The sequence below is a fragment of the Opisthocomus hoazin genome, chromosome 7, assembly GCF_030867145.1.
Source record: "Opisthocomus hoazin isolate bOpiHoa1 chromosome 7, bOpiHoa1.hap1, whole genome shotgun sequence".
NCBI lineage: Eukaryota > Metazoa > Chordata > Aves > Opisthocomiformes > Opisthocomidae > Opisthocomus > Opisthocomus hoazin.
The window spans coordinates 29,536,834-29,559,469 of record NC_134420.1 but is presented as its reverse complement, the minus strand read 5'-3'; the positions used below and the strand labels follow the sequence as shown (position 1 = coordinate 29,559,469).

At 49.8% G+C, this 22,636-nt stretch overlaps 2 protein-coding genes across 12 annotated transcripts in view; one reads left to right on the top strand and one right to left on the bottom strand.

Moving 5' to 3' along the window:
• Positions 1 to 3,859, bottom strand: part of PACSIN3 (protein kinase C and casein kinase substrate in neurons 3) — a 21,485-nt gene extending 17,626 nt beyond the window's left edge. For 6 of the 8 annotated variants that reach the window (XM_075425889.1, XM_075425888.1, XM_075425891.1 and 3 more), the window contains exon 1: positions 3,441 to 3,546. The gene's annotated coding sequence lies outside the window, so the exon portion shown is untranslated. Of the gene's footprint in view, positions 1 to 3,096; positions 3,198 to 3,440; positions 3,547 to 3,705 lie in introns of those variants that run through there. The other 2 variants (XM_075425886.1, XM_075425887.1) reach the window with 2 other exon arrangements.
• DDB2 (damage specific DNA binding protein 2) lies at positions 3,633 to 22,636 on the top strand. 4 transcript variants are annotated; one of them, XM_075425882.1, is made up of 11 exons: positions 3,633 to 3,688; positions 9,142 to 9,325; positions 12,177 to 12,307; positions 13,400 to 13,591; positions 16,340 to 16,506; positions 17,603 to 17,702; positions 19,026 to 19,203; positions 19,873 to 20,018; positions 20,298 to 20,462; positions 20,760 to 20,805; positions 21,440 to 22,636. In XM_075425882.1, exons 2-11 carry the CDS (start codon positions 9,154 to 9,156, stop codon positions 21,688 to 21,690), a joined length of 1,548 nt encoding a protein of 515 aa, XP_075281997.1. In that variant the 5' UTR covers positions 3,633 to 3,688; positions 9,142 to 9,153; the 3' UTR covers positions 21,691 to 22,636. The 4 variants fall into 4 exon arrangements, with proteins under 4 accessions (XP_075281997.1, XP_075281996.1, XP_075281999.1 ...); XM_075425881.1 differs by lacking the exon at positions 3,633 to 3,688 and adding an exon at positions 4,119 to 4,234; XM_075425884.1 differs by lacking the exon at positions 3,633 to 3,688 and adding an exon at positions 8,168 to 8,339.

Genomic DNA, 22,636 nt, shown 5'->3' with positions numbered 1-22,636 from the left:
TCCATGAAGGCTGCTTGCCCTTGTCAGAGACAGGCAACGAGCCTACATCAGAGCCCTGCACAGTGGTGCTGCAGCTGATGCCTCAGTGCACAGGAGCTGGAGAGGTTTGGCTCAGCAGCAGCGATTACCAAGGAAGAGGAGGAAGTTACTGCCAACAGCTAATCACCTGTCAGCAACTGAAAAGGCTGACCAAGTCCCCAACGACCCAGGAGACAAATACTGTATCTTCCTGCAAGCAGAAGAGACAGAGCTTGGGCACGCTCATAGCGTGGACAGGACTGAGGAGGCTGAAGGCTTGCTGACACTGTTAGCTGTGGGTTGCCTGCAGCAACTCCAGCTCCTCCAGCCTGGAAAAACTTACTGACAGGTCACAATAAACAGAGTCCTACCAGAGTCACCTGCTAAGGGAGCATAAAATCCCACATAAGCCTAATGCCTCTGGATCCAGGCCCCTGGTACCGTGGAGATTTCTTCAACAAACTACAATGCCCAGTGACAACCACTAGATTTAACACAGAAGTTTTGACTATCACAAGTCTGAAAGGCTCTTTCCCATCGTTTCTCCACAACGAGGAGAAACCACTGAAGGCTGAAATACGATTAGGATGCCAGTCACACATACTGCCTCATAGCAATGCCCGGCTTCAGCCCACATTTCAGCTTGAAGGAGCATGAAACTATTGTACCAGTCACTAAAACAAAGCTAGATGATTACAGCAGAGGATGCACCAGGCTCTTTGCATTGACATTATACTGGAAAAACTTGTGCCCAGACAATCTGAGTGCACTTGAATGTTAAATTGCAGTGGTCACCATGCCACAAGGTAGCAGCAAAAAAGCTACCTCTTCAACAGCTTCTTCACTGCTCCAAGGATACAAAGCTCTTTTGTTATTCTTCAAAGAGCAAAATCCCAAATTATTCACGAAAACTTCCAGATACAGTAGGCACTTTTTCTGTCCCATCCACTAAGCCTTAGACTAAGATATTAAGGCTTCTTTTATTTCTTTAATGTATCTGACACAGTTCCCTGTCATACAGTACCCTCTACACCCATCATGCTGAGTAACTAGAGATAAAATAGCTTGCCTGATCAGAAAGTCTGTTTTAAATAGATAAGAGTTCCTCACAGGGCTTAAACAGCTCTCCTATTGTTTAGGCATTTCCCCATGAACTCTCAAGAGCAGCCCAAATTCACACATCACTGATCAGCTGATGGCAAAAATAGAGGCGGTTTATTAATGCTCTCTGATCAAGAGCATAGCTTTTTCCACTCAGGCTACAGGCAGATATTTTAGCTTCTGAGGTCCCCAGTTCAGTCCCTGGATGCCAGCCATGACACAGACCAAGCAGTTCAAACAACTGAATAAGCTCTAGCCCTCAAAATGGCCAGAATAAAGAATATACAGTATTTGCCACGCTCAGTAATACCATACGAGTTCCTAACAGAAGCTGATCTTGCCCCTGGTGCAATGACTAATCTGTTCTCACAGTTTTACAATCATCTCCTAAGTCATATTACAAATATACCTGACTGTATTGTTGAATTAAACAAAAAAAGGATACGGATAGATATATATATATATTTTTTTTTTTTGAAACTCATGCTCATCCAGGAAAAGCCCAGAAGATTCAGGCTAGTTCCTGTATAATCTACAATAGCCTAAAGTGACTAAAAGCACTAATCATTGTCCTGTGAAGAAAGGAGTTTGGGCCCATAAGATTTTCAGGCTTTTATAACTTGCTTAGGCACAGAGTCCGCCAAGGACCTGTGGCATTTTGGGACAGTCCAGTCACACGCAATCCTTACTCATTCACTGACGTTTGATAATGGAATTCCAGGTGGGCCGTTGTTCTCAGGCCTGTACCTAGCTGACGCATTGAAGTTTCCCCTTTTTACAGCCTGAGAAGACGACAGCCTTCGCTCGAACAAGTGCAGGCAAGCTACAGAAGCTCAAACTCACAGGTCAGAAAAAAAAAAAAAAAGGGCAAAAAAGTCAATAAAGCAATACAATAGAGCAGGCACAGAATGGGGAAGTCAGCAAGCAGCTCATCAATGCTGGCACATTCCTTCTGTTCCAAGCTGCCACTCGAAGGACAATCTAGTAAGTATTTTAGGGAACTTCTAGTGAAATACCATTAACAACACAAAACACTGTCAAAGCAGAACAGACTCGTCTGGCACAGAGCACGCTGTGCATTTCACAGAAAGGTGAATCCTTGGCCGAAGGGATGTCCCCAGTTATGCAATGCACAGGGAGAAGCTCCACTTTGACTCCACCCAGAGACCAGTTCACACCTGGAGCAAGAAGGATCCTGACCCTGTCATTTTAGCCCACACGCTACAGTTGTGCTTTCTGCTCCCATTATACAGCGAGAATGACTTGAGTTGTCATAGGGCTTACTGACTTCTTGGTGACATTTGAATTCCAGGGTGGAGTAGGAGACTCTGCTAGGGTTCTGTACTGCAATCAGTCACCGTCATATCAGAAATTCCTTTGTGCAAATTAGACCGGCGGCAGATTTGAAGGCAAGAGAGACTCATCTCCCGTTTCAGGCAGCAGGGAGCACCAGTTGGGTAAGGAGGGTGAAAGAGCGAACGCAAAGGCCAAGCTGCTTCCTACGGCCCGGAGCCAGCGCCCAGAGGCGGTCAGCTAACCTCGCCCTGACCACCGAGCTCCGAGCCTGAAGAACTGAAGCAAGCACAGAACACCCAGCTGGCACAAAAAGCGGCGAAACTGGTTAACGCGTTTGGGCCACGCTAGCTTCGCTTATCGATAGCTTTGCCGGGACGGTGGATCCTGCCCGCACGAACCACAGACCGTCTCCCCAAGCACTGGATGCCCAGGCCCGCCAACACCGTCCGCGGCTGTCAGCTTCCCCCACGCTGGGCCCGAGGACGCGGCAGCCCCCAGCAGGCAGCGCCCCTCGGCCCGCCCTCCCCGCCCCGACACGGCGGCTGAAGGGACCAGGGACGAGCCGCCCCCCGGCCGCCAGCAGCCCGGCTCCCGCCCGCCAGCTCCGATCCCCGCAGGCAGGACAGGGCGCGGCCCCCGCCGAGGCCCCTTCCCCCGGGGGGTCCTGGGAAGCCGCTTTACCCCGCTCCGCTGCCAGCGCCCGCGGCTCCGGTTTCAGAGCGGGAAGCGGCTCAACGCGGGTCCGGCACAAAGGGGCCCCTGTCCCCGCCGCGGAGGGAGCGGAGGCGCTGGCCCCGGAGGGAGGGGGAGCCGGGCGAGCCTCCGCAGCCCCCAGCGACGGGGCGGCGGCGGCAGGCCGGCTCCGGGGAGGCCGGCGGCGGGGCACCCGGTGAAGGTCAGGCTGGCGGCCGGGCTGCAGGGGACGCGGAGCGACCGGAGCTCTCCCGGGAGCTTCCCCCAGCCCCCCGCGAACAACCTGCCGGGGACCGCGGCCCCGTCGCCCCTCCCGGCCCCGCCGCGCCTACCGGGGGTCTCCGCTCCGCGCCGAGCCGCCTCCCGATCCCATCCAGCCCACGGGCAGCGCCCGGCCGGGCGGGCACCGCCTCCCCCCCCGCCCCCTCTCCATGAGGAAACTTTTCCCCCGCAGCCGCCAGCGCCTGCCGAGCCGCGCTGCCCGCCACGGAGAGGCGGCGGGGCGGGGCCGGGCCCCCCGGGGAACAGGTCCGAAAGGCGTCCCGGCAGCAGGGCAGCCGAGCCCGCCGCCCCGGCAGAGGTGAGCCCGCCGCTTACCTCGCAGGCGGCGCGGCTCGGCGGGCAGCGGCCACCTGGGCTAGGAGCGGGCCGGGCCCTCCCCCTATTTCAGCCGCGGGACGCGGGGGCTCGCGCCCCGCCTCTAGCAGCTCGCGGCGGGGCGGGCTCGGGCCGGGCGCTCCGGTGGCGGCGGGGCAGCCCCGGCGAGGCCCTCCCGCCTCCCCGCCCCCCTCACGGCGGGCTCTTGATCCAATTAACGGGCGGCCGCCGCCGCCGAGCAGGCTCTGCCCAGGCAGGTGGGGCCGGGGGGGGAGCGCCGGCTCCCGCCGCGGTTCCCCCTCCGCGGGGGGGGCCTGAGGCGCGGGGCGCCGCTTTCGAGCGGCGGGGAGGAGCCGGGGGCTGCCCTCTCCCGGGGGGAGGCCTGCCCGGCCGGGTCGCCCCCGCCGCGGCGGGCGCCGGGAGGAGGGGGAGGGCGGCGGCCCTGTGAGGAGCTGCCCGCCGGCGCGGCCCGGCCCGGCCCTGAGGACCTGGGCCCGTCTCTGCGTTGCCTGCTGGACGTGGGGCTTTAGTGAGTTTTTAGCGCGTTGTTTCGCGTGCCGTGCCTGCCGGCTGACCCGCGGGGCCAGAGCCGGCCTGGTGTGGTGGAGCAGGAGGCCCAGCAGGTTCCCAAGGTCCGCTGCCACCCAGGCGAAGAGCTGCGCCCTCGCCTTGGAGCATGGCGTAGGCCGCGCTCCTTGAGGCTGGAGGGCAGCTTCGCCTCGGTTCCCCTGGCACCCTTCTTTCCACTTCAGCCTGATCCTGCTGACTCTGTTCGGTCACTCTCCCATTCCTCTGAAAACCTTCATCTGAATAATCCGGACCTCATCTTTGGGCCCTCAGAGTGTCTTGGGTGAAACCAGGTTTTTGTGAACGCCAGGGAATTTGCCTGCCAGAGTTTCCATTTCTAATGCCAGGCCCTGAGTGCGATTTCCCGTGATGCTGGGGCAGAGCTTGTATGGGGAGTGCTGGGAGGCCCTGCTGGCTCGTCTCCTCTTTGCTGCTTCCAAGTGACTTGGGACGCTACTCCAAGGACTAGCTGTGGATTTGCAGTGATGTTTATTCAGTTGGTGGAGAAAGGAAAGACTGAGAGCCTCGCAGGAGGAAGAGAGGACAGAGCATGCTGTAAATCTGTGCTCCCACTGCTCTGGAGCAGTATGGGGATGTTTTCTCTCTTTACCATGGCCCCACAGGAGCTAGAAAAATAACTGTACTGGCACCCTTCAGATATGATGAATTGCTGTGTTGGAAAGTAGACGTTAGAAACCATTCCACTTAATTTGTTTTGGGGCCGGTCCTCTGTTCATTTTTTCCTGCGTCCTGGGTCCCTGGAAAGTGGGCACCCATGACAGGTCACTGGGTGTGGTGTTATCGTGAGCATCCTTTCAGAAGGTGATGCAAGATGCTTATCTTGTCCTCAGAGTTAATCATAATTGAAAGTATGAGCATCAACTTTGTAGTTTACTAAAGCAAAACCCAATCCAACTCTTTGGCATACTCTCTAATTCAATCAAATTCTGAGATTTTAATTCCATTATCAAATTTGTGTACATGTGCCCATGTGCTGAGCATGTAAGATAGATGCTTTCCATTTGGGACCTGGCCGCCCCCAGTACTGATTGCAAGGCAAGGGTACCACAGAATGTGGCTGCTGCAATCCCTTCCTCCAAGGCTCGAATGGCTCAAGGGGAAATGGGGTGCTCGGGCAAACGGGGCCATGACAATAGGGATATTTTTGTTCATTGTCTTGGTGCAGTGCAGCTTTCTCATGGCCATGGGACAGAAGGAGGTCAGATAGCATATTATTTACTCTTTTATCTCTTTAGGATTATATATTTTTTTCCTACTTTTTAGTGAAATATAGGCTTGTTTTCATATGCAGGCCAAACTCGAGTTGCTGTAATGGTACTCTTTACATCAGCAGTCAGACTAATGTAGCCAAAAATATTCATGCTTTGGCCTGGTGACAAGGAGGCAGAATACATAATGGTGTTACAAATACCGTGAAGTTGATGGTCTTAGTCACAATGCAGCTTTTCTGGACCTGGTGAGAAGACAGCTTTATTCTGTGGTAGAGATCCACATCCTGTAACTAAGGCAGAGCCTCAACACAATTGTATGTGAGACAAAAGGCATCATAAAAATAAGCCTAATATCCTGCTCATGCATAATTATACCCCCCTGACTTTGCTGCATGCTGTAGTTAAAAGAGTGTGAGACTATTAATACATGCAAGAATATTTCTTCAAATTACCCTTTCTCTGGCTTGCTCAGTGCATACCGTACAGACACTGGGCTGTGGCACTGCGGGCCAGTGGCATTTCTTCTGTGCGTGATTCATGTACTATCTGCTATTCTTGTCCTTAGTGGATAATAATTACAAAAAAATCTGGTGATTCTATAGAGAGAAAGCAAACTTGGTGTTAGTAATTAATAAAATGACTGTATTAGGCGTGCTGTATGCAGTATTGGTGTGGCCTCACCCCGAGTACTGTGTGGAGTTCTAGGCCCCACAGTTTAAGAAGGATGTGAAGGTCCTTGAACGCGTCCAGAGGAGGGCAACAACGCTGGTGGCAGGGCTGGAAGGCATGGCCTATGAGGAGCAGCTGAGGACTTTGGGCTTGTCTAGTTCGGAGAAAAGGAGGCCGAGGGGCTACCTCCTTGCTCTCTGCAGCTTCCTGAGGAGGGAAAGGGGAGAGGGAGGTGCTGATCTCTTCTCCCTGGGATTCAGGGACAGGACGCGTGGGAATGGTTCAAAGCTGCACCAGGGGAGGTTTAGACTGGACATTAGGAAGCATTTCTTTACCGAGAGGGTGGTCAGACACTGCAATAGGCTTCCTAGAGAGGTGGTCAATGTGCCAAGCTTGTCAGTGCTTAAGAGGCATTTGGGCAATGCCCTTAATACCATGCTTTAACTTGGTCAGCCCTGAATTGGTCAGGCAGTTGGACTACATGATCGTTGTAGTCCAACTGAAATAGTCTGTTCTGTTCTGTTCTATTCTATTCTATTCTAAAAAATGCTAACCCTTATAGCTCCAAGAGGGAAGCGTGTAGGTTACTGTGTGTGTGCTGTGCACAGGGACACTACTGCTGAGAGACAAATGGAGTGGGGGTCAGCAGCGCACATCTTTGCTGGAGATAACTTGGATGACAGTGCCAGAGTTTTCTTTGGGATTAATACGTAGACATTGAAATCAGTACAAGTCTTTCAGTCTACTTCAAGAAGATTGGTATGATGGCCCCTCATTTTAGTTATAAATTTTAAAATGTACCCTGTTTAAAGCATACGAAAAACAAAAGATAGTAAGATTTATGTAATTTAATTGGTGATTTGTTGGTGATTCCTGATGAACTCCATAGATTCTGTCTCCAGTGATGATGACTGCTGCAGACCTGTAGACAAAACTGTTGATCACTGTCAAGAAGGATCTTTTTTTGTAGTGGTTTCCCTTCCTGGAAATCAAGGCTTTGAGGCTTCGGAGGGAAAAAGGGAAGTGCTACTTTCAGTTATTCCTCTTGCTATTTTTTCCTAATGGGTATGGTTCTAAGAAGCGTGTTGTGTATTACGGAAGTGCTTAATAAGATTTTAAGATTTGCTAATCCAGTTGTTGTAGATGTTCAAAACCAGGCTGTGCTGTCTGTCAGCAGTTATGATATTTTGCATATGTCGTTCTAATACTTCGGATGGCAGCAACTAATACAACTTGTTACAGTTCAGGAGAAAAGCACAGAGTCTGGGTCTTTGTTGTTTTTCTTAGTAGTTTTTTCTAGGCATTTCCTAATGTGTGAGAAAATGCATAGGTAACTGTGGTTATAGTGCAAAACAACCCCAACACCCAAACCCAGACCCTAAAGCCCCACAACTCAGCGAGTGGTGATGTCCAGATATATTTAGGACGCGTGTTCATAGCCAGCTGTGTGGGTGACTGAACCTTAATTACTCAGCAGAGCTACCGACGGGCCTGAAGCACGGGACCCTGCTGCTGCGGCGAGAAGGTTCCGCACGCGGCCTGGCAGGCAGACAGCAGCCCCCCTGGCAGGTGGGGGGACATGGCGGTGCCTCCAGCCGCGCTGGCGGGGCCCTTCCTTCCCCATTCGTGTCTCCTTCCTCGTGTGGGATCTCGTAGTCTCAGAGCTGATCTGGCCGCCGCTTTTTTAAGCAAAGTGTGGTCTCTTCTGTTGAGTTCCAGCACCAGGTGCATCGTGTTGTGGAAGCTGCGTTTTGAAATGGTATCTTTTTCTTGGCTGCTGTTTGGTCGATGCATTTTGGGCCCTCACCGTGCAGCTTTAACAGGCCAGTCTGGTGCTCTGGGAACTCATAAAGTGCGCAGGACTGGGAGTCCCCCGCCAAAACCCCAGCAGCGAGCCGCCGAAGGCCGCCTCGGAGGCTCTGACTGCGCCTTCTGGGCCAGGCGTCAGTCCCGCAGCCCCTGCCCTGCCCTGCCCTGCCCTGCCCGCACCGCCGAAGGGTCGGCGGGGGCCGGGCCAGGCCGCCATGGCCTCCCCGGGAGCAGGCGGGGGGGCGCCGGGAGCCGCTGCCCCCCCCTTCCCGCCCCGGTTATGAAACCGAAGGGGAGGGGCCGGTACCGCCCGCCGTCCTCGGCCGCGCAGGGCGAGCGGAGGCCGGCGGAGCGCAGGTGAGAGCGGGGCGTCCCGGCCCTTCCCGCCCAGGCGGCGGGGGAGCCGGGCCGGGGCCGCGGCGCTGAGGGGCGGCCCCGCAGGGCGGGCGCTGGCTGGGGAAGCGGCCGGGCAGCCGCGACGGCCGCGCGCCAATGGCGGGATCGGCGCGCGCGAGGCGCCTCACGGAGGGTCTCTCCCGGGGCGGGCGGCCCGCGCCTTCCCCGGGGGCTGCGTGGCGGCGTGGCCGTCCCACAGGAGACAGCGTAGGCGCGCCCCAGCGCTGGTCGAAGGGCCGGTCCCAAGCGCGGCTGCCGGCCAGCGGGGCGGCCCGGCCCGGTACCGGGCGGTGGGTGCGAGGAGAAGCGGCCGGGAAGTAGGAGGTGTCTGCTGAGCGCGTCGGGTGGGAGGCCGGCTGGCCCGGGCCGCCGCTGTAAGAGCTCGGAGCTTTTTCGTAGCTGAATCTGAAGAGCTCAGTGTGAGCTGCTGGAGAAACAGTCAGGGTATTGTGCGGTTTCGCAGATGTGCTTTATGCAGATCTGTGGGTTTGAAGCTTAAATGTTTGGTAGGAGCACATCTGTCAAAACATATTTTAATGCTTTAGGATACGCTCATTTTAATCTGCAAACAAAGAAGTGTCTATCGAACCTGTTCCCCTCTCCAGCAGAGCACAACAAAAAGCTAGTGTCATGCTGATGAAAGAGGGTACAGGTTTAATCACCACTTTCAGACCACTGGGATGTGTTTCATTCTAGTTTTCCTCTCTGTCCTCTAGTTAAGAGTGTCCGGCAGTCTTACCTTCCACACTTTGTTTGCTTTTAGTGGTCAGACAGAATGGCTCCGGTGAACCAGCCAAAAGACAAGAAGCACGAGAGGACACACGAGCATTGGCCAGAAGAGGCAAAATCAGCTGAGAAGAGGAAAGCGGACTACAAGGAACTAGGGAATGAGCCACTAGCAAAGAAGCTGTTTGTGAGAAAAACATCCAGAACCCCTGAGAAAATTGGTAATGTTTCCTCAGATCCTTATGGTTTCTCCCAACCAGATTTACCCTAAATGACAGGCATCGACTAGTTGAAGAGGGAGAATGCCAAGAAGCACGTTCAGACATGAGTGTTCAGATGGGGTTGTATGTTGAAGTGATCTGCAGACATGTGTTGGGGTAATGCATCCTCCCAGTTATCTGTCTGGTGAGTGTGTGTGCGCACGGATGCGTGGTTCATCTTTGAGACTCTGTACCCCTTGGTGGAAGCCTGCTCACTGAAGGTGCTGTCAAAGCTCATTTGAGGGTGGTTAAGTTCTGTGGAATTCCTGAATTACCAGACGTCTGCTTTATTGTAGGACAGACCAGTCTTGGTAATACATTGTGTTTTCTCCCATGCAATTCTTATTGCAGTTTTACAGTTGTAAGGTTGGTATCCTACAGCATGCAGTCTAAACTGGCATTTCCACCCAATTTTTTGCATATTCTAACTTTTGCTACAGTAAGTAGGAATACTTTCTACCTCTACGTTCAGATTAGACTGGACAGAATTTCCACTAACCACCTCTGGTCATGTGCATTTTTTTCCTTTAGTGTGTAACTTAAAAAACATCTCTTAAAGATTTTTGATATAATGGGGAGAGGTAAGTTCTAAGATACTGGAAACGTTAGTGCTTTGCATCATCAAGAAAGTTGTGTAGGCTTCAGCTACAATAAGGACAATTTTCATAGAATCATAGTATCATTTGGGTTGGAAAAGACCCTTATGATCATCGAGTCCAACTGTTAACATTATCAAGTCCACCACTGAACCATGTCCCCAAGCACCACCTCTACACGTCTTTTAAATACCTCCAGGGATGGTGACTCAACCGCTTCCCTGGTCAGCCTGTTCCAATGCTTGACAACCCTTTCAGTGAAGAAGTTTTTCCTGATATCCAATCTGAACCTCCCCTAGTGCAACTTGAGGCTGTTTCCTCTTGTCCCATCGCTTGTTACCTGGGAAAAGAGGCTGACACCTGCCTTGCTATAGCCTCCTTTCAGATAGTTTTAGAGATCGGTAAGGTGTCCCCTGAGCCTGCTTTTCTCAGATAAAACCTTAAATTCCATTGTTTGTTTAGGAGATCACTGGAGTGACTGCCTTGTGTGGAAATACTACACACTCTCTGTACAATTTTGGCTTTAAGGATCCAGAAATTACTGAAGTGTTTTTCAACAGTCAGAGGTATGGGAGTTCTAGGGTTTTGTATGTTTCTGTTGTATGGTGTATAACTCCAAACTCGGACCAGCTGGCCGTGTGAACAGCGATGTGGAGGCAAAATACTCTGTTTGAAAGGACTTCTGTGTATAATTGTGGATAGTTAAAGCATCTTCTGTAGTTAATTTAGCTACGTGATTTTCATTGTAACTTCATGGCCTGATTTTCAGATTTGGTGAGCATCTGCAGTTCCTGTAAGATTCAGAGGGAATTGGATATAGCTAGTACTTTGGAAGAATGACACCAATCATATTTTGTCCTTAACCATTTTTTAAAAAGATGAAGACCTTTGTATTTGAGCTTTTCCATTCTGTGTTCTGGTTTTGATTTTTATATTTTCTTGGAAAAAATATTTTTTTTACTCCTGAGCCATATAGGACAGGTTCAGTTTCTTGCAATTGAAACACCTTTTCAAAGGGTTTCTTCCAGCAGATTCTAAAAAGGCCTGAAGTTTGTGTATATTTGTATAATAAATTGTCCTTTGTAATAAAATGGAATTTGGAAAAAATACCTCAATTTCTGTCACCTCTGAAGAAGGAACTATGCATAGTAATTCTGTGAAAAAAAAAGACTATAAATACCTTTTTACCTATTTCAACAGGTGTGACAAGTATTGGCACTATGTTGACTCATGAACAAAGAAGTTTAGTTTCACACCCATGCATTTCTAGGCTCCAGTGTTGCATTAAAGAAAGATTTTGTTTAGGTTCTAATGATACAGAGTGATTCCTGTGTTTTCGGTGTTCTGTTTTTCTTATCATTATCCTGAAATGAAAATAGTGTTTTTGTTTCTTAAGAAATGCTTCTTTCCCGTTTGATGTCTGGTTTCCCTGGAGTGTTACAGACCATTGCCATGGGGATGATTAGATCACAGACAGGGGACTGAACAGATCTGATTTTTATGTAAAGGTCCCTGAGGATAAAAACTTGGAACATGAACAAAATGTAGAAGCGTGCTGTACTCTCAGCAAAAATCACTCCGAACGAAAGGTTTTCAGGCGATGAGGCATCAGCAAGTCTATTATCAAAACCAAAACTCGCAGTGCTGTAGGCAGACTCTATGGGCTACAGCACGAGCAGATCGAAAATTCTGATTCACAAGCAGGCATTTCAGGAACTGTGTGGGAACTCATGTTGCTACGCTTGGGGAATTTTCAGATGTTAACATTTCTGCTCGTCACACATTTGACCTTCCCTTTGCTGTACCCAGGGGCTTGCCACCCCCTGTGGCATATTTCCAAGTTATTGGGGCTTTGCATAGCTTCATTGTGTTTTGGGTGTGAACCCTTCAAGTTGTATACTGACCAAGAGATGCACCGCCCATGGCTTTGCTTTAGTCCTCTCTTGTTGTCTTTTTGATAAATCTTTGGCAGGGAGAAGGAAGATTTAAGAAGAGGAAGCATACACAAAACTCTGGCAGGCTATGGGAAGCACTGGACTCCATAATTGCAGAAGCTGCTGCACCTTAAGAGATCTAAGAATCATTTAGGGAATTTGCTCTCATGGCCGAAGCTTTTCGTGGATTTAGCAGCAAATACAGATGTCTTCCTGTGTTTCTTGGTGAATGAGCATGACAGGTGTTAGCTCTCAGTAAGTTCTACTCTTGCTCTCTGGCAGGTTGGAGTGGAGGTGGGTCTGTAGTGAGAAACAACGGAGTCCTTTTCCATCAGCTGGAGCGGCAGCGCAGCATTGTTCATTATGTCTACCAGAGCATGCTGGGAGGCTCCATTCGGGCACAGCTCAGGCAGGTGAGGAGTTTCTCCTTCATGACCTGTTGGACATCTCAGCTCCCTATATAAAGCTATCTTGAACACACGAAGGGAAACTTTAAAGGGGCTTCAAGTTCCTCACACAGAGAGTGTGTGGCTCCCAAGTCTGGCGCACCCTTATGTTTCTTAATCCTGTAAAATGCGAAAGCTGAGATGGCTTTCCCTTTCGGTTGACCTGGCCCTGTCATTCTACATTTTATCCCTCTGTTAATTCTGTGCTTCCTTGAATCATATTTAAACTTACCCACTCTACCATTTGAGTAGTGCTGCACAGTGCTACTTTTGCACACTAATCTGACCGTTTTGTCCTGCTAATTTTGTATTCACTCTACTTTGCTAATCATGGCAGGTTTAGTGTTGATTTTTCCTCTTCACAGACATAGTCCATCAAGTCCATAATGTTTTACTGTTTGCAGAACTATATTCCTTTTTTCATTTGAAAATTAACTTTTTCTGTAACATCCATAGGTGGGAAACACCTGGGCTAGCTTTAGATTCCATATGGTTTATCTATTTTCAGTATCCAAAGAAATCTCCCAGCTCATCCAAGCAGTACCTATTCCTTGGCTGAATAGCAAGACAGTCATGTCATGGTTTCTCATTCACTATTTTGAGTGTTCTGTTCCCTCTTATGCTGTGTGATTGAGCTGCAGGCAGTTTGCATGGAGGACCATGATATTGTATCTCTGGATGATGTGTAACAACTTGGGATGCTCAGTAGACACAGATAGTCATGAGTGCCTTTTACTGATGTGGAGCCATGTTCTCCTTCCTGTTAATGTTAATTATCCTGCCTTTTTAGCTCAGCCCATGAGACTTAAATCCCTGTACATCATTGAAAGTGTAGTATCTCTCTGTCCTCTACCTTTCTGGGTCCTGTGGCTGATGTGGATTTGTGTGGTCACAGGCTGTTTCCCTTGGGGACAGCAGATTCCCTTCGTTCTAGAAAGAGGCTTAGAATTTTGTGTGAATATACTAACACTGATGGCAATTAGAAATTGTTAGCACTCTTCATTCAGAGAATCTTGTGGATCCCTGCAAAAGTCATAATTGTCTTTATCTTTTTAACAGTGTCTGCAGCTGCCTTTTCTGCGTTCTCTCGCCTCATACCGCCTCTTTCGAACAGCAAGTCCCTTCGACAGGAGAGTGACATGCCTGGAATGGCATCCAACACACCCCAGTACCGTAGCTGTTGGTTCCAAAGGTGGAGACATCATCCTTTGGGATTATGAAGTACTTACTAAAACCTGCTTCATAAAAGGGGTAAGCCTCTGGGTGTGTGGAACGGGTGGGAGGGAAAATTGGAGTACCACCAAATACTGCGGATCGAAACTGAGGTCTGCTGTGAGAGGCACGTAAGGGTGTCGGGTTGCAGAGCAGCCAGCTATGGGGCAGGACTGAGATGCAACAGCATGCTTGTTCCTAAGTCCCAGACTGTTCTACTGGTGGGGAGAACTGAGGAGTGCTGATTAAGTTCAAAATGAAGCAGTACTTGGTGTGCACTCAATGGAAAAGTAATTCAGCAACTGGCAAAACAGTTACCTTAAAGGGATGCTAGAAACAAGTAGGCAGAGAGGGCTTGTCTAGTTTAAGTCTTGATCTTTCTCTGTTTGCCCTTTGTTCTGTGTCAGATGAGGAAACATCTTTGAGTGGGGAGAAACAAAGTCCCTTTATCTAAAGTGGGAAGCTACAGTAGAACCAATGGTTTTTATAGCTGGCATGCCCCCTCATTGCTGTATTCAGCCATTCCCATTCTGATAGGGGCTCAAAGACTCTCTTAACTTTTGGCCCCTTTCTAAATTAATGTAGGTATACACTGGGAGGAGGTCTATCCACCAGAAATTCCAGGGTCATCTTTCTCTTTTTGTAAATAGTGTGGAGCCAGCCATCCAGGGGATACATTGCCTGGGGACTGAAGGAGTTGCAGTTTTGTCCTCCAGGAGGGCAGCTGTCTAGACAGCCATCATGTGGGAAGACGTGGTTGTCTTTGCCTCCTTGAAGGGCTGTGGTGTGTTTCAGTGTTCCTGTTGAGGACATAGCAGTGAATGCAGACTTGCAGAACACACTTTTCTCCTTCCCCGTCACTCAGTGGATTTTTCTTTTGTTCATCCCCTTCCTTGTAGATGGGAGCTGGAGGGGCCATCACAGGAATGAAGTTTAACCCTTTTAACCCTAGTCAGCTGTACACTTCGTCAGTTGCCGGCACTACCACCCTGCAGGATTTTAATGGCAATACTGTCCGGGTCTTCACCAGCACCGAGGACTGGGAGTAAGAAATACAGCAATGCTTTGGGCCACTCTGTGTCCTGCTGGCAGGAGCGCTGCAGAGGGAGAGAGAGAAAGAGATGTTTGTCTCTAATATGTGGGAGTTGGGCTGCTTCTTCTCCACATACATGTCCTTTATCCTCTAAATTGCAGGGATCCTCTCTCTTCCAGGGAGCCTCACTCTCCTGATTAATTGTTCCCTAAAATGGGGTGATGGGTAGGAGAGAGCTTTTCTTCATGAAGGGGGGGAGCTTTTTGATGCTGCTTACTTTTTATTGTACATGGGAGAGTGTGAGGGTGCCAGTGGATTTTCTCAGCTGTCTGTTCATAAACCTCCCATAGCTCTGTGCCCTGGGGACCTTCTAACCTTCTCAGCTGTTAGCAGTGCTGCTCGTTTTCAGATGTTTTTTACAGGGCAATTTATAGTCCCCTCAGTGCTTCTCCACAAACACCACTGACTTCCAACAGACGCGTGTCATAAGGATCATCCCGATTCATCCCACCTAACTTTTGGTACTTATCTAAAGTACCAAAATTAAGAGTCTGGGCTCGTTCAGTAATGAGTGGAAAGAGGAGATGAATTGCTAGAGGCTACTCTCTCTGCCTGTGCTTAGAATCACGCTCTCAGACTGTTGCATTTTCTGTGGATTCGTGAGGAAGCTTGAGCTCTTCTATTAGTTACTTCAGTTCAGTGTTTAAAGGTAAGTGAGAGAATTTGGGTTAGCCTCCTCTTTACAGTTCCTCACCTGATTCTTTCTGGGTGGCAACTTTTGTAGTTGTTTCCAAATTGGCTGTTCCAGCTGCAACCTTGTAATAGGGCAGAAGTTGAACCCAAGTAGTGCTGGGATGACTGGCCAGGTGAGCAAGGAGAGGTAGGCTGGGTCCTGGGACGTGAGGAACTCGTATCCCACTGGGATGCCTGTCACAGCAATGATGCCTGTGTTTGAAAGGGTGTGTCATCCTCCTCCTACTGCTCTGAGGACAGGCAAGCTCTATGGGCAGGCCTTGTTTATGTTCATTGGCTTCTTGAAATCTAGTATTTACAGTAAGGCTTTATTAAGTAGTTGCTCTGTGAGCAGCGAATGGATTGCACTTGAGTATTGAAGAGTTTGGGGAGTCCCAGCCAGCATCTTTCTTTTCTGCCTTTCTGTAGGGTTTCTATGCTTCCTCAGTAGACAGACTGGGGGCAAAGGAACATAACAAAATGACCTAACAACAATATAACATAACAAAGAATGTAAGATTCCTGTGCCATGGAGTTAGCAGTAGAATTTTTACTTGCGCCACTCATCCTGCCTGCTGGTACCTTGAGAAAGACCAGATACAGCACTGGAAGCAGCCTGTAGGGAACTGGTGAATGAAGTCTCTGTAAGAAAAGCTTGATGCAGGGCTGTCATGAGATTTTATGTGGTTTCTGTGTGGAATGGTGCCGGTTTTGCTTGTGATCTCCTAAGCCTGGTCTGAGCCAGATGTTTCACTGCAGATTAGTCCTACCCCCACAGCAGAAGAAGCGATGCTGCTAATGAGGTTTGCAGCCCAGAGTGGTGGGGTTGAACTTACAGGCTCAGAATGTATGTGCTCAGATTGGAAACACTGGAAAAAAAAGAGTTCTTATCTATCTGTCCTGTCAGAAAGCAGTGCATTGTACCTAGGGAAATGGGTAGGGTGTTCCAGGAGATGAGCGTTGTGTTAAGATTTTGTCTTCCACTCTAACCTTGATGCCTCTTGGCTTTGTGTGTATTCCAGAAAGGGCCAGGAGATTCCCTCGCAGACATCAAGTTCAGTCCTTATGAGGCAGTGAAGCTTTATGTGGCATCAGGGGATGGCACCCTAAGTCTGCAGGACCTTGAGGGCAGAGCGGTGCAGGTGATCTCCCGTGCCCCGGACTGTGGCCATGAGCACCATAATGTTTGGTGAGAAGGGAGCAGTGCAAGGCTGATACTCTGTTCCATGGGGTTAACGCTGCGCTGCTGCTTGTGCTCTCTAACTTCCTCATCTCTGCTGGTGTTAGGAGACTCTTGGTGTGAGGAAGCTTGGAGACAGGCTCCTGCTCATGACCCTAGCGCTGCAGGGTGGGTGACAGGCTAGGCAGCCACAGGGCACTTACACTTTTACAGTAGCTGAGCATGCTGCCTGCGTCTTCTGGTGTTGCTTTCTGGTGACACCCTCTCCTGTCTTGCAGATACTGACAGCTTTTCAGTTCATAAAGTGTGAGGTGAGAAGAGCAGGATAAGTTCCTCCTCTTCATTGTCATCAGTGTTCTGTGTGTTTTGTCTGTACCAGTTCAGGTAGCATAGGACAGCCACAAAACATGTCGGCATAATCTGAGTTTCAGGTTATTGAGTTTATTCTGCTGCCTTTCTGGAGGCTTCAGGCTCACCATGCTGATTTCCATGGCCTTGAATTCTGGAATAATTTATCTGTGCAAATGAAGCTTTCCCAATAAGTTTCCAAAGGACCCTGGCTTTTTTCTCACTGCTCTTCCCCTCCCAGCAGAGCTGGGGTTGACTTATGTCTTTATCAGGTAAGTCTCTGTTCAGTTTTGTTTCCTGGAGCATGAAGTTGAGACAGTTTGATGTGCAACTTTCCAGTCCAGTGCTTTTGTCTTTTCTTTACTGCTGCTTCAGTGTTTTGTGGAAAACGTAATTTTAAAGCTGTTTCTGTACACTTGTCAGTGTCACAAGGGTGTTCTGATCTTCCCAAGGTGTGTCTGTGTGCAGGCACCAAGTGGCTTTTCAGCCTGCATTATGTTCCACAGTCCCAGTGTGTCACACGCCATCTAATGGGCACTTCACAGGTGACTAGGAAGTTGTTTCATATTCAGTCACCAACAGAAAGCATTACTGATCAGCTGTCCCCCTTCCTGATACTCGGGCCCACATCGTCAGGCAGGAGAGTGCAGTTACAATCCGTTGCCCTCCCCCGTGTCAGGGTCGGGATGTGAACCAGGGCTCTGCTGCCTTCGCTTGCCTGTGGGAGGCGGCGCTGATGTTGTCTCTTTCCCTCTAGTTGCTGGTACTGCAGTGTGGATGTTTCTGCAAGCTGCCGGGCAGTGGTGACAGGTGACAATGTGGGCAACGTGGTCCTGCTCAGCACTGCTGGCGATGAGGTTTGTATGGCTCTGTGCCGCATCTTCTCTACGGGAATCTTCATGTCTCATGTGCTTTTTCTACGCTACAGGGACCCTGAAAAGAGTAGCCAGTACCTTGCAGCTCAGGAGATAAGTCCACCCATTGTCTGGGTGGTGAGAAGTCCTCTGCTTCTGCCATTCATTAGACATTTTCACGCTGTTGAGTGTAATGGTAGCAATTCCCAAACAGGGTCTGTGTCGAGTATTTGCTGCTGGCCAGAGTAATTACAGAGTAACCTGAAGATGTGGGCACCCTCTGCCAACGACCTTCACAACTGCAGAAACTTAGTGCACTGACGGGAGTCACTTAGGAGATACTGCTTTGATGTGTACCCTTCTGTGACCTTGGAGCAGGTACACAACAGGAACGCAGCGAGCGTTGGGATAGAATTTGCACTACTGCCAGCAGACACGAGAGGGCAGGCAGAGGCAGACTGCGCCTTCCAGAAACATGTTGGAGAGTAGCTGGAGTGGGCCCTGCTTCCAAGAGCCTGCTGTACCGTCACACCGGGATTACCGTTTCTGCTCCCTGTAAGGGTCACATCTGTGAGAGTTTGCCACCCAGTGAGCTGGGGCCAGAGGCAGCTGTGTAAATCAGTGGGCAGAGTCCGGAGTGCTCCAAATGGTTTGTGCTTATTCAAGGTTAGCTGCTTCCTTTCCTTTTTTTCTCTGGAAAGAATGTGATTCTGCACTTGGGAGATGCCCATCATCGTAGGGAGGATGGGCCAGCTTCACCCTTTTGATCAGAAATAATCTTCTGGCTTTGGATATAAATTTATTCATGGCGAGTTTATATCCATTTATTCTTGTTCATGGAAATATTTCTCCTACCCTCATGTTTCTTTGCTGATGTATGTCTAAAAGTCAATTATATCTCCTCTGACCTTTTAAACTCCCACAAAAGCAGGCCCTTCCTTATTATTATCTCAGCAGCGCATTTTCTGTACCTGTTGCAGTTTGTTTTAATCTTTCTGCAAGGTGGAAGACGGGCACTGCATAAAGTATTCCCGATGAGATCTTGCTTTGTACAGTGGCACTAATGCTTCCCTCCATGAACCAGGGATTTCTCATAGCTGTAATAAATTGGTGGATCAGACTTCTAGAATTAAATAGTTAGTTCCCAAGGTCTTTCTTCTCCTGTCTGTTTTCCACTGGATAAACGCCTGGTGTATTTTAAAAGTTTTGTTACTGTGTAAATGCATGACCTCTTTACTCTGCACTACTAGATTATTATTCCATTTCTTTACTCCAGACCTTGATTATTTTTTTTCTGTGTGATTTTTTTTGTTTCCTCTGCTGCAGATTTGGAAGCTGAAATTGCACAAGAAGAAGGTGACTCATGTGGAGTTTAACTCCCGATGTGAGTGGTTGTTGGCCACAGCGTCTGTGGATCAGACAGTCAAAATCTGGGACCTCAGAAACATGAAAAACAAAATGAATTTTCTTCATCTGCTTCCTCATGACAAACCTGTCAATGCAGGTGAGTTGAGATAAGGATGGACATCTGCAGAGAGTCCACTCAGCTCAGCTTTTATTGTTGTGGCAGTGTTGTCTTTCACTCGGATTCAAAGTTGCACAGTAGCTAGTGTTCAAGCAAGGCATTGGCAATGTGTGGCCAGAGCGGGGAGCTGGATAGGGCAGCTTCAGCACAGCCTAGACTTGCCATATAGCTGTGGCACGGTGCCTTGAGAGGTGAGTGTGAAAACATCAGCAATGGCTGAGATTAGAAAACCACATTTATTGGGAGCACTTACTTTGACAAAAGCAGAGCATAGGACTCAAACCCCTGTTTCCTGGGTGCAGTTTTACCAGTTCATGGAAGTCCGAACTGTAGTTGTCTGTCTCCAGCTTTTCCACTAATTTTCCACTTGAACAAGCAAGTTCCTTTCTTTGTTTCTTCCTGCGATTCTAAAATGAGAAGAATGATTCTTCCTATGTAACCTAGTGCTGTAGGTTTCAGCTTACTGATTGTGAGAGCTCAGAGCTTGTTTGAAACAGGTAAAGTCTTGTCTGTGGGGACACATGGCAGTATTCACATCCCTGTTAAAGAAACAGCAGTAGGTTTCCAATCTGACAAGAAACATAAAAGTCGCATTTCTCTATCACAGCATTGTGATCTTTCCTTTGCCTTGTTGTCCCCCTCTCCCAGCTTACTTCAGCCCAACAGACGGTGCCAAGCTCCTGAGCACAGACCAGCGCAATGAGATCAGGGTTTACTCATCTTCAGACTGGACCAAGCCGCAGCACCTGATCCCACACCCGCATCGGCAGTTTCAGCACCTCACACCTATTAAGGTCAGTTAAGCCAGCGGCGCAGTGAGAGGAGCGTCAGGCTTGGTGCTAGCAGCCGGCCGTACGTCAGGAATGCTCTGGTTTCTGTTCAGGATACGGTGTTGGTGAGTGGCTGTTCACACTGCTGCAGCTCCCAGCAGAGCACTGTTCTGAGGGTGCCTGTGTTCCTCAGGTGGTGGGTGGAGTGTGCAACCCGCTGCTCACGCTGCCGGTTGTCTGGTGTGTGTCAGTGTGAGCTCTGCCCCTTTCTCTTAACTCCCCATCGCTCTGCTCTGTGACTAGGCAACATGGCACCCTCGCTACGACCTCATTGTAGCAGGTCGCTACCCAGACCCGAAGTTCCCAGGGTACACAGTGAATGAGCCACGAACTGTTGATGTATTCGATGGAAACACCGGGGAGATGGTTTGTCAACTCCATGACCCGAATGCTTCTGGTATCATCTCGGTGAGTTAAGCACTGCAGCCAAAGGCACCGCTGTGTGTTGAACTGCAGCCAGGACTGATGGGCTAGGGCCTAGAACAGAGGGAGTGTCCTCTTTACTGGTGACAGACTCATGCTCTTGTGGGGGCATGGCCGCCGGCTAAAGCTGCTGACCGGAGCAGGGCTGGTCCGTGGTCATCTGGGGGCGTTCTGTGATGCTCTTTAGGGAATGTTGGGTTTTCTGGAAGGTTTGTTGCTGGTTTGTTGCTGTTCCATAAGCCGTGGTGCTCTCACAGACTCCGGCTGTGTTTCCGTTTGCAGCTCAATAAATTCAACCCCATGGGAGACACGCTGGCGTCTGGCATGGGTGAGTAGAGGCAGCCCGGGGCGCGAATCACGGCGGGCCCGGGCCCGGAGAAGGGCCAGCGCGTTTCTCCAGGCTGAGGCGAGCTGTGAGCGAGGCTGTCCCAGGTCCACTCGCTAGGAGCCCTGTGTCACCTCCTACCCCTGTAAAGGAGACGAAGACCTTCTCCTCGGTCTTCCTCCCTTGGCGGTACCGTGCGCGCTGCGGGCAGCCCCTGCGTCACGGCGGCGCGAGGCGGCCGTCCGGGGCAGCTGCTGCCGCCTGCCGGCCGCCTGGCGGCATCGGGGCGGGGGGCGCTTTACCCTCTCCCTGCGGTTAATTTGCCGCGGTTCCTGGGCTGCGGAGCCAAGATCACCCCGTTTTTCGCAGGCTACGTGGGACTGAGGGAGCTAGCTATAGACTGAGGTCTGAGGCCTGTGACAGATGAGATTAGGAATTACCTGTGTTTCTTAATTAGATCAAATTTCCGTGGCTGTGTGGAGATAGTGTCTGCAGTAAATATCTCTGCATACTCTGTACCTTGGAAATACTTATAACAGACAAAGCATTTTGAATCTTTGGCAGTTAAGTGACGTAGCCTCAGGTATTATGTTTGATGTAGACTTTCTGACGCACATTGTTTAATTTTTCCTCTCAGGCTTTAACATTCTGATCTGGAGCCGGGAGGAGATGGTGGCCAAGAAGCAAGAACATCTTTTGAAAGCCATGACAGAACAGGGGATTGGAAGCTGGAGTTTGTCCAGATGTGGAGGGCAGAGGCAGGAAAACCTTGGGACAAGCAAACTCAAAGCTAAATTACTGTCTTGGGAGCTGGAGGAGAGGAGAACAAAAAACGACAATTCTAAATTGCAGGGAAGGAAGCGAAAAGGGAAGGACCTGGAGAACTGATTTAGTAGTTTGATCCTGTCTGGATCGCAGGGCACAAATGCAGTGCTGGCAATGGGCAGTATAAGCTGTGTGGGGCATTGGACTTCTACTTTGTCCTTCCTCCCTGGATCTGATCTTGCTTCCCTGACTCCCTTTGCTTCTCCTTCTAGAAAGTTGTGTCAGTACTTGTTTCCTCCTCCACCCATTTTCTGAGGCACTAGGAAAACTTCAAAGGCGTTCTCAGATCCTGCTGAAGTTACTGCTCCCAGCCTGCCACATCTGCTGGTTATCACTTGCCAGAAGTTACCATCTCCCATAGTCTGCTGTGGAGCAGCTCTTGATAGGGTCTCCAGCCTGTTCTACTCAAACTGAGCTGAGAAACCCTTTGCTAACACGGTTAATGTCCTGAAAAGGTAGAATGTTCGTGGGGCGAGGTGATGGGTAGCTTGAGTAGCCTGGGAAACGCCAGCGCTCCCATATGCAAGCTTCCTGGAAAATGTGTGTCTGTCAGGACCTCAGCCTTAGCCTGTTCCATGCTTGCAGCTGTTTAACTAGAGCACAAAGAACACGATGATGCCAGAGCTCTTTACCTGCCTGATGGGATGCAAGGCCAGTATGGAGCTGGGAACCTACTGATTCTGTAGTTTCCGTTTCCAGAGCTCTAGGCTTTTTCTTGCTCCTGATTAGGTAATTCTTTTCACCCATGCCTATGTGCTTCGGAATGTTGGATAGAAGTGTTGTAAAGCAGAAATGAGGAATCTTTTCCAAACACCCCTGCTCAGAGCCAAATCGCAAGACTGCTGTTAAACTGAAAAGTTTTGCTTTGTCTAGTTTGTTTACAAGGCTGCCTGGAGCCTTGCTGCTGTCCCAGAGGTTGATGGGTGGGACAGGCTCCAGGCCTGCTCAGATTCTCTATGTTCACTTTTATAGTTTCGCAGTATTAATAAAGTTTTGTACTGAACTCAAA

Coding starts and splice junctions, on each gene's coding strand:
- DDB2 (XM_075425882.1), top strand. CDS start 9,154: ATGGCTCCGGTGAACCAGCCAAAAGACAAGAAGCACGAGAGGACACAC. Junction 17,703..19,025: donor TCAGCACTGCTGGCGATGAG/GTTTGTATGGCT, acceptor CCTCTGCTGCAG/ATTTGGAAGCTGAAATTGCA. Junction 20,806..21,439: donor CACGCTGGCGTCTGGCATGG/GTGAGTAGAGGC, acceptor TTTTCCTCTCAG/GCTTTAACATTCTGATCTGG.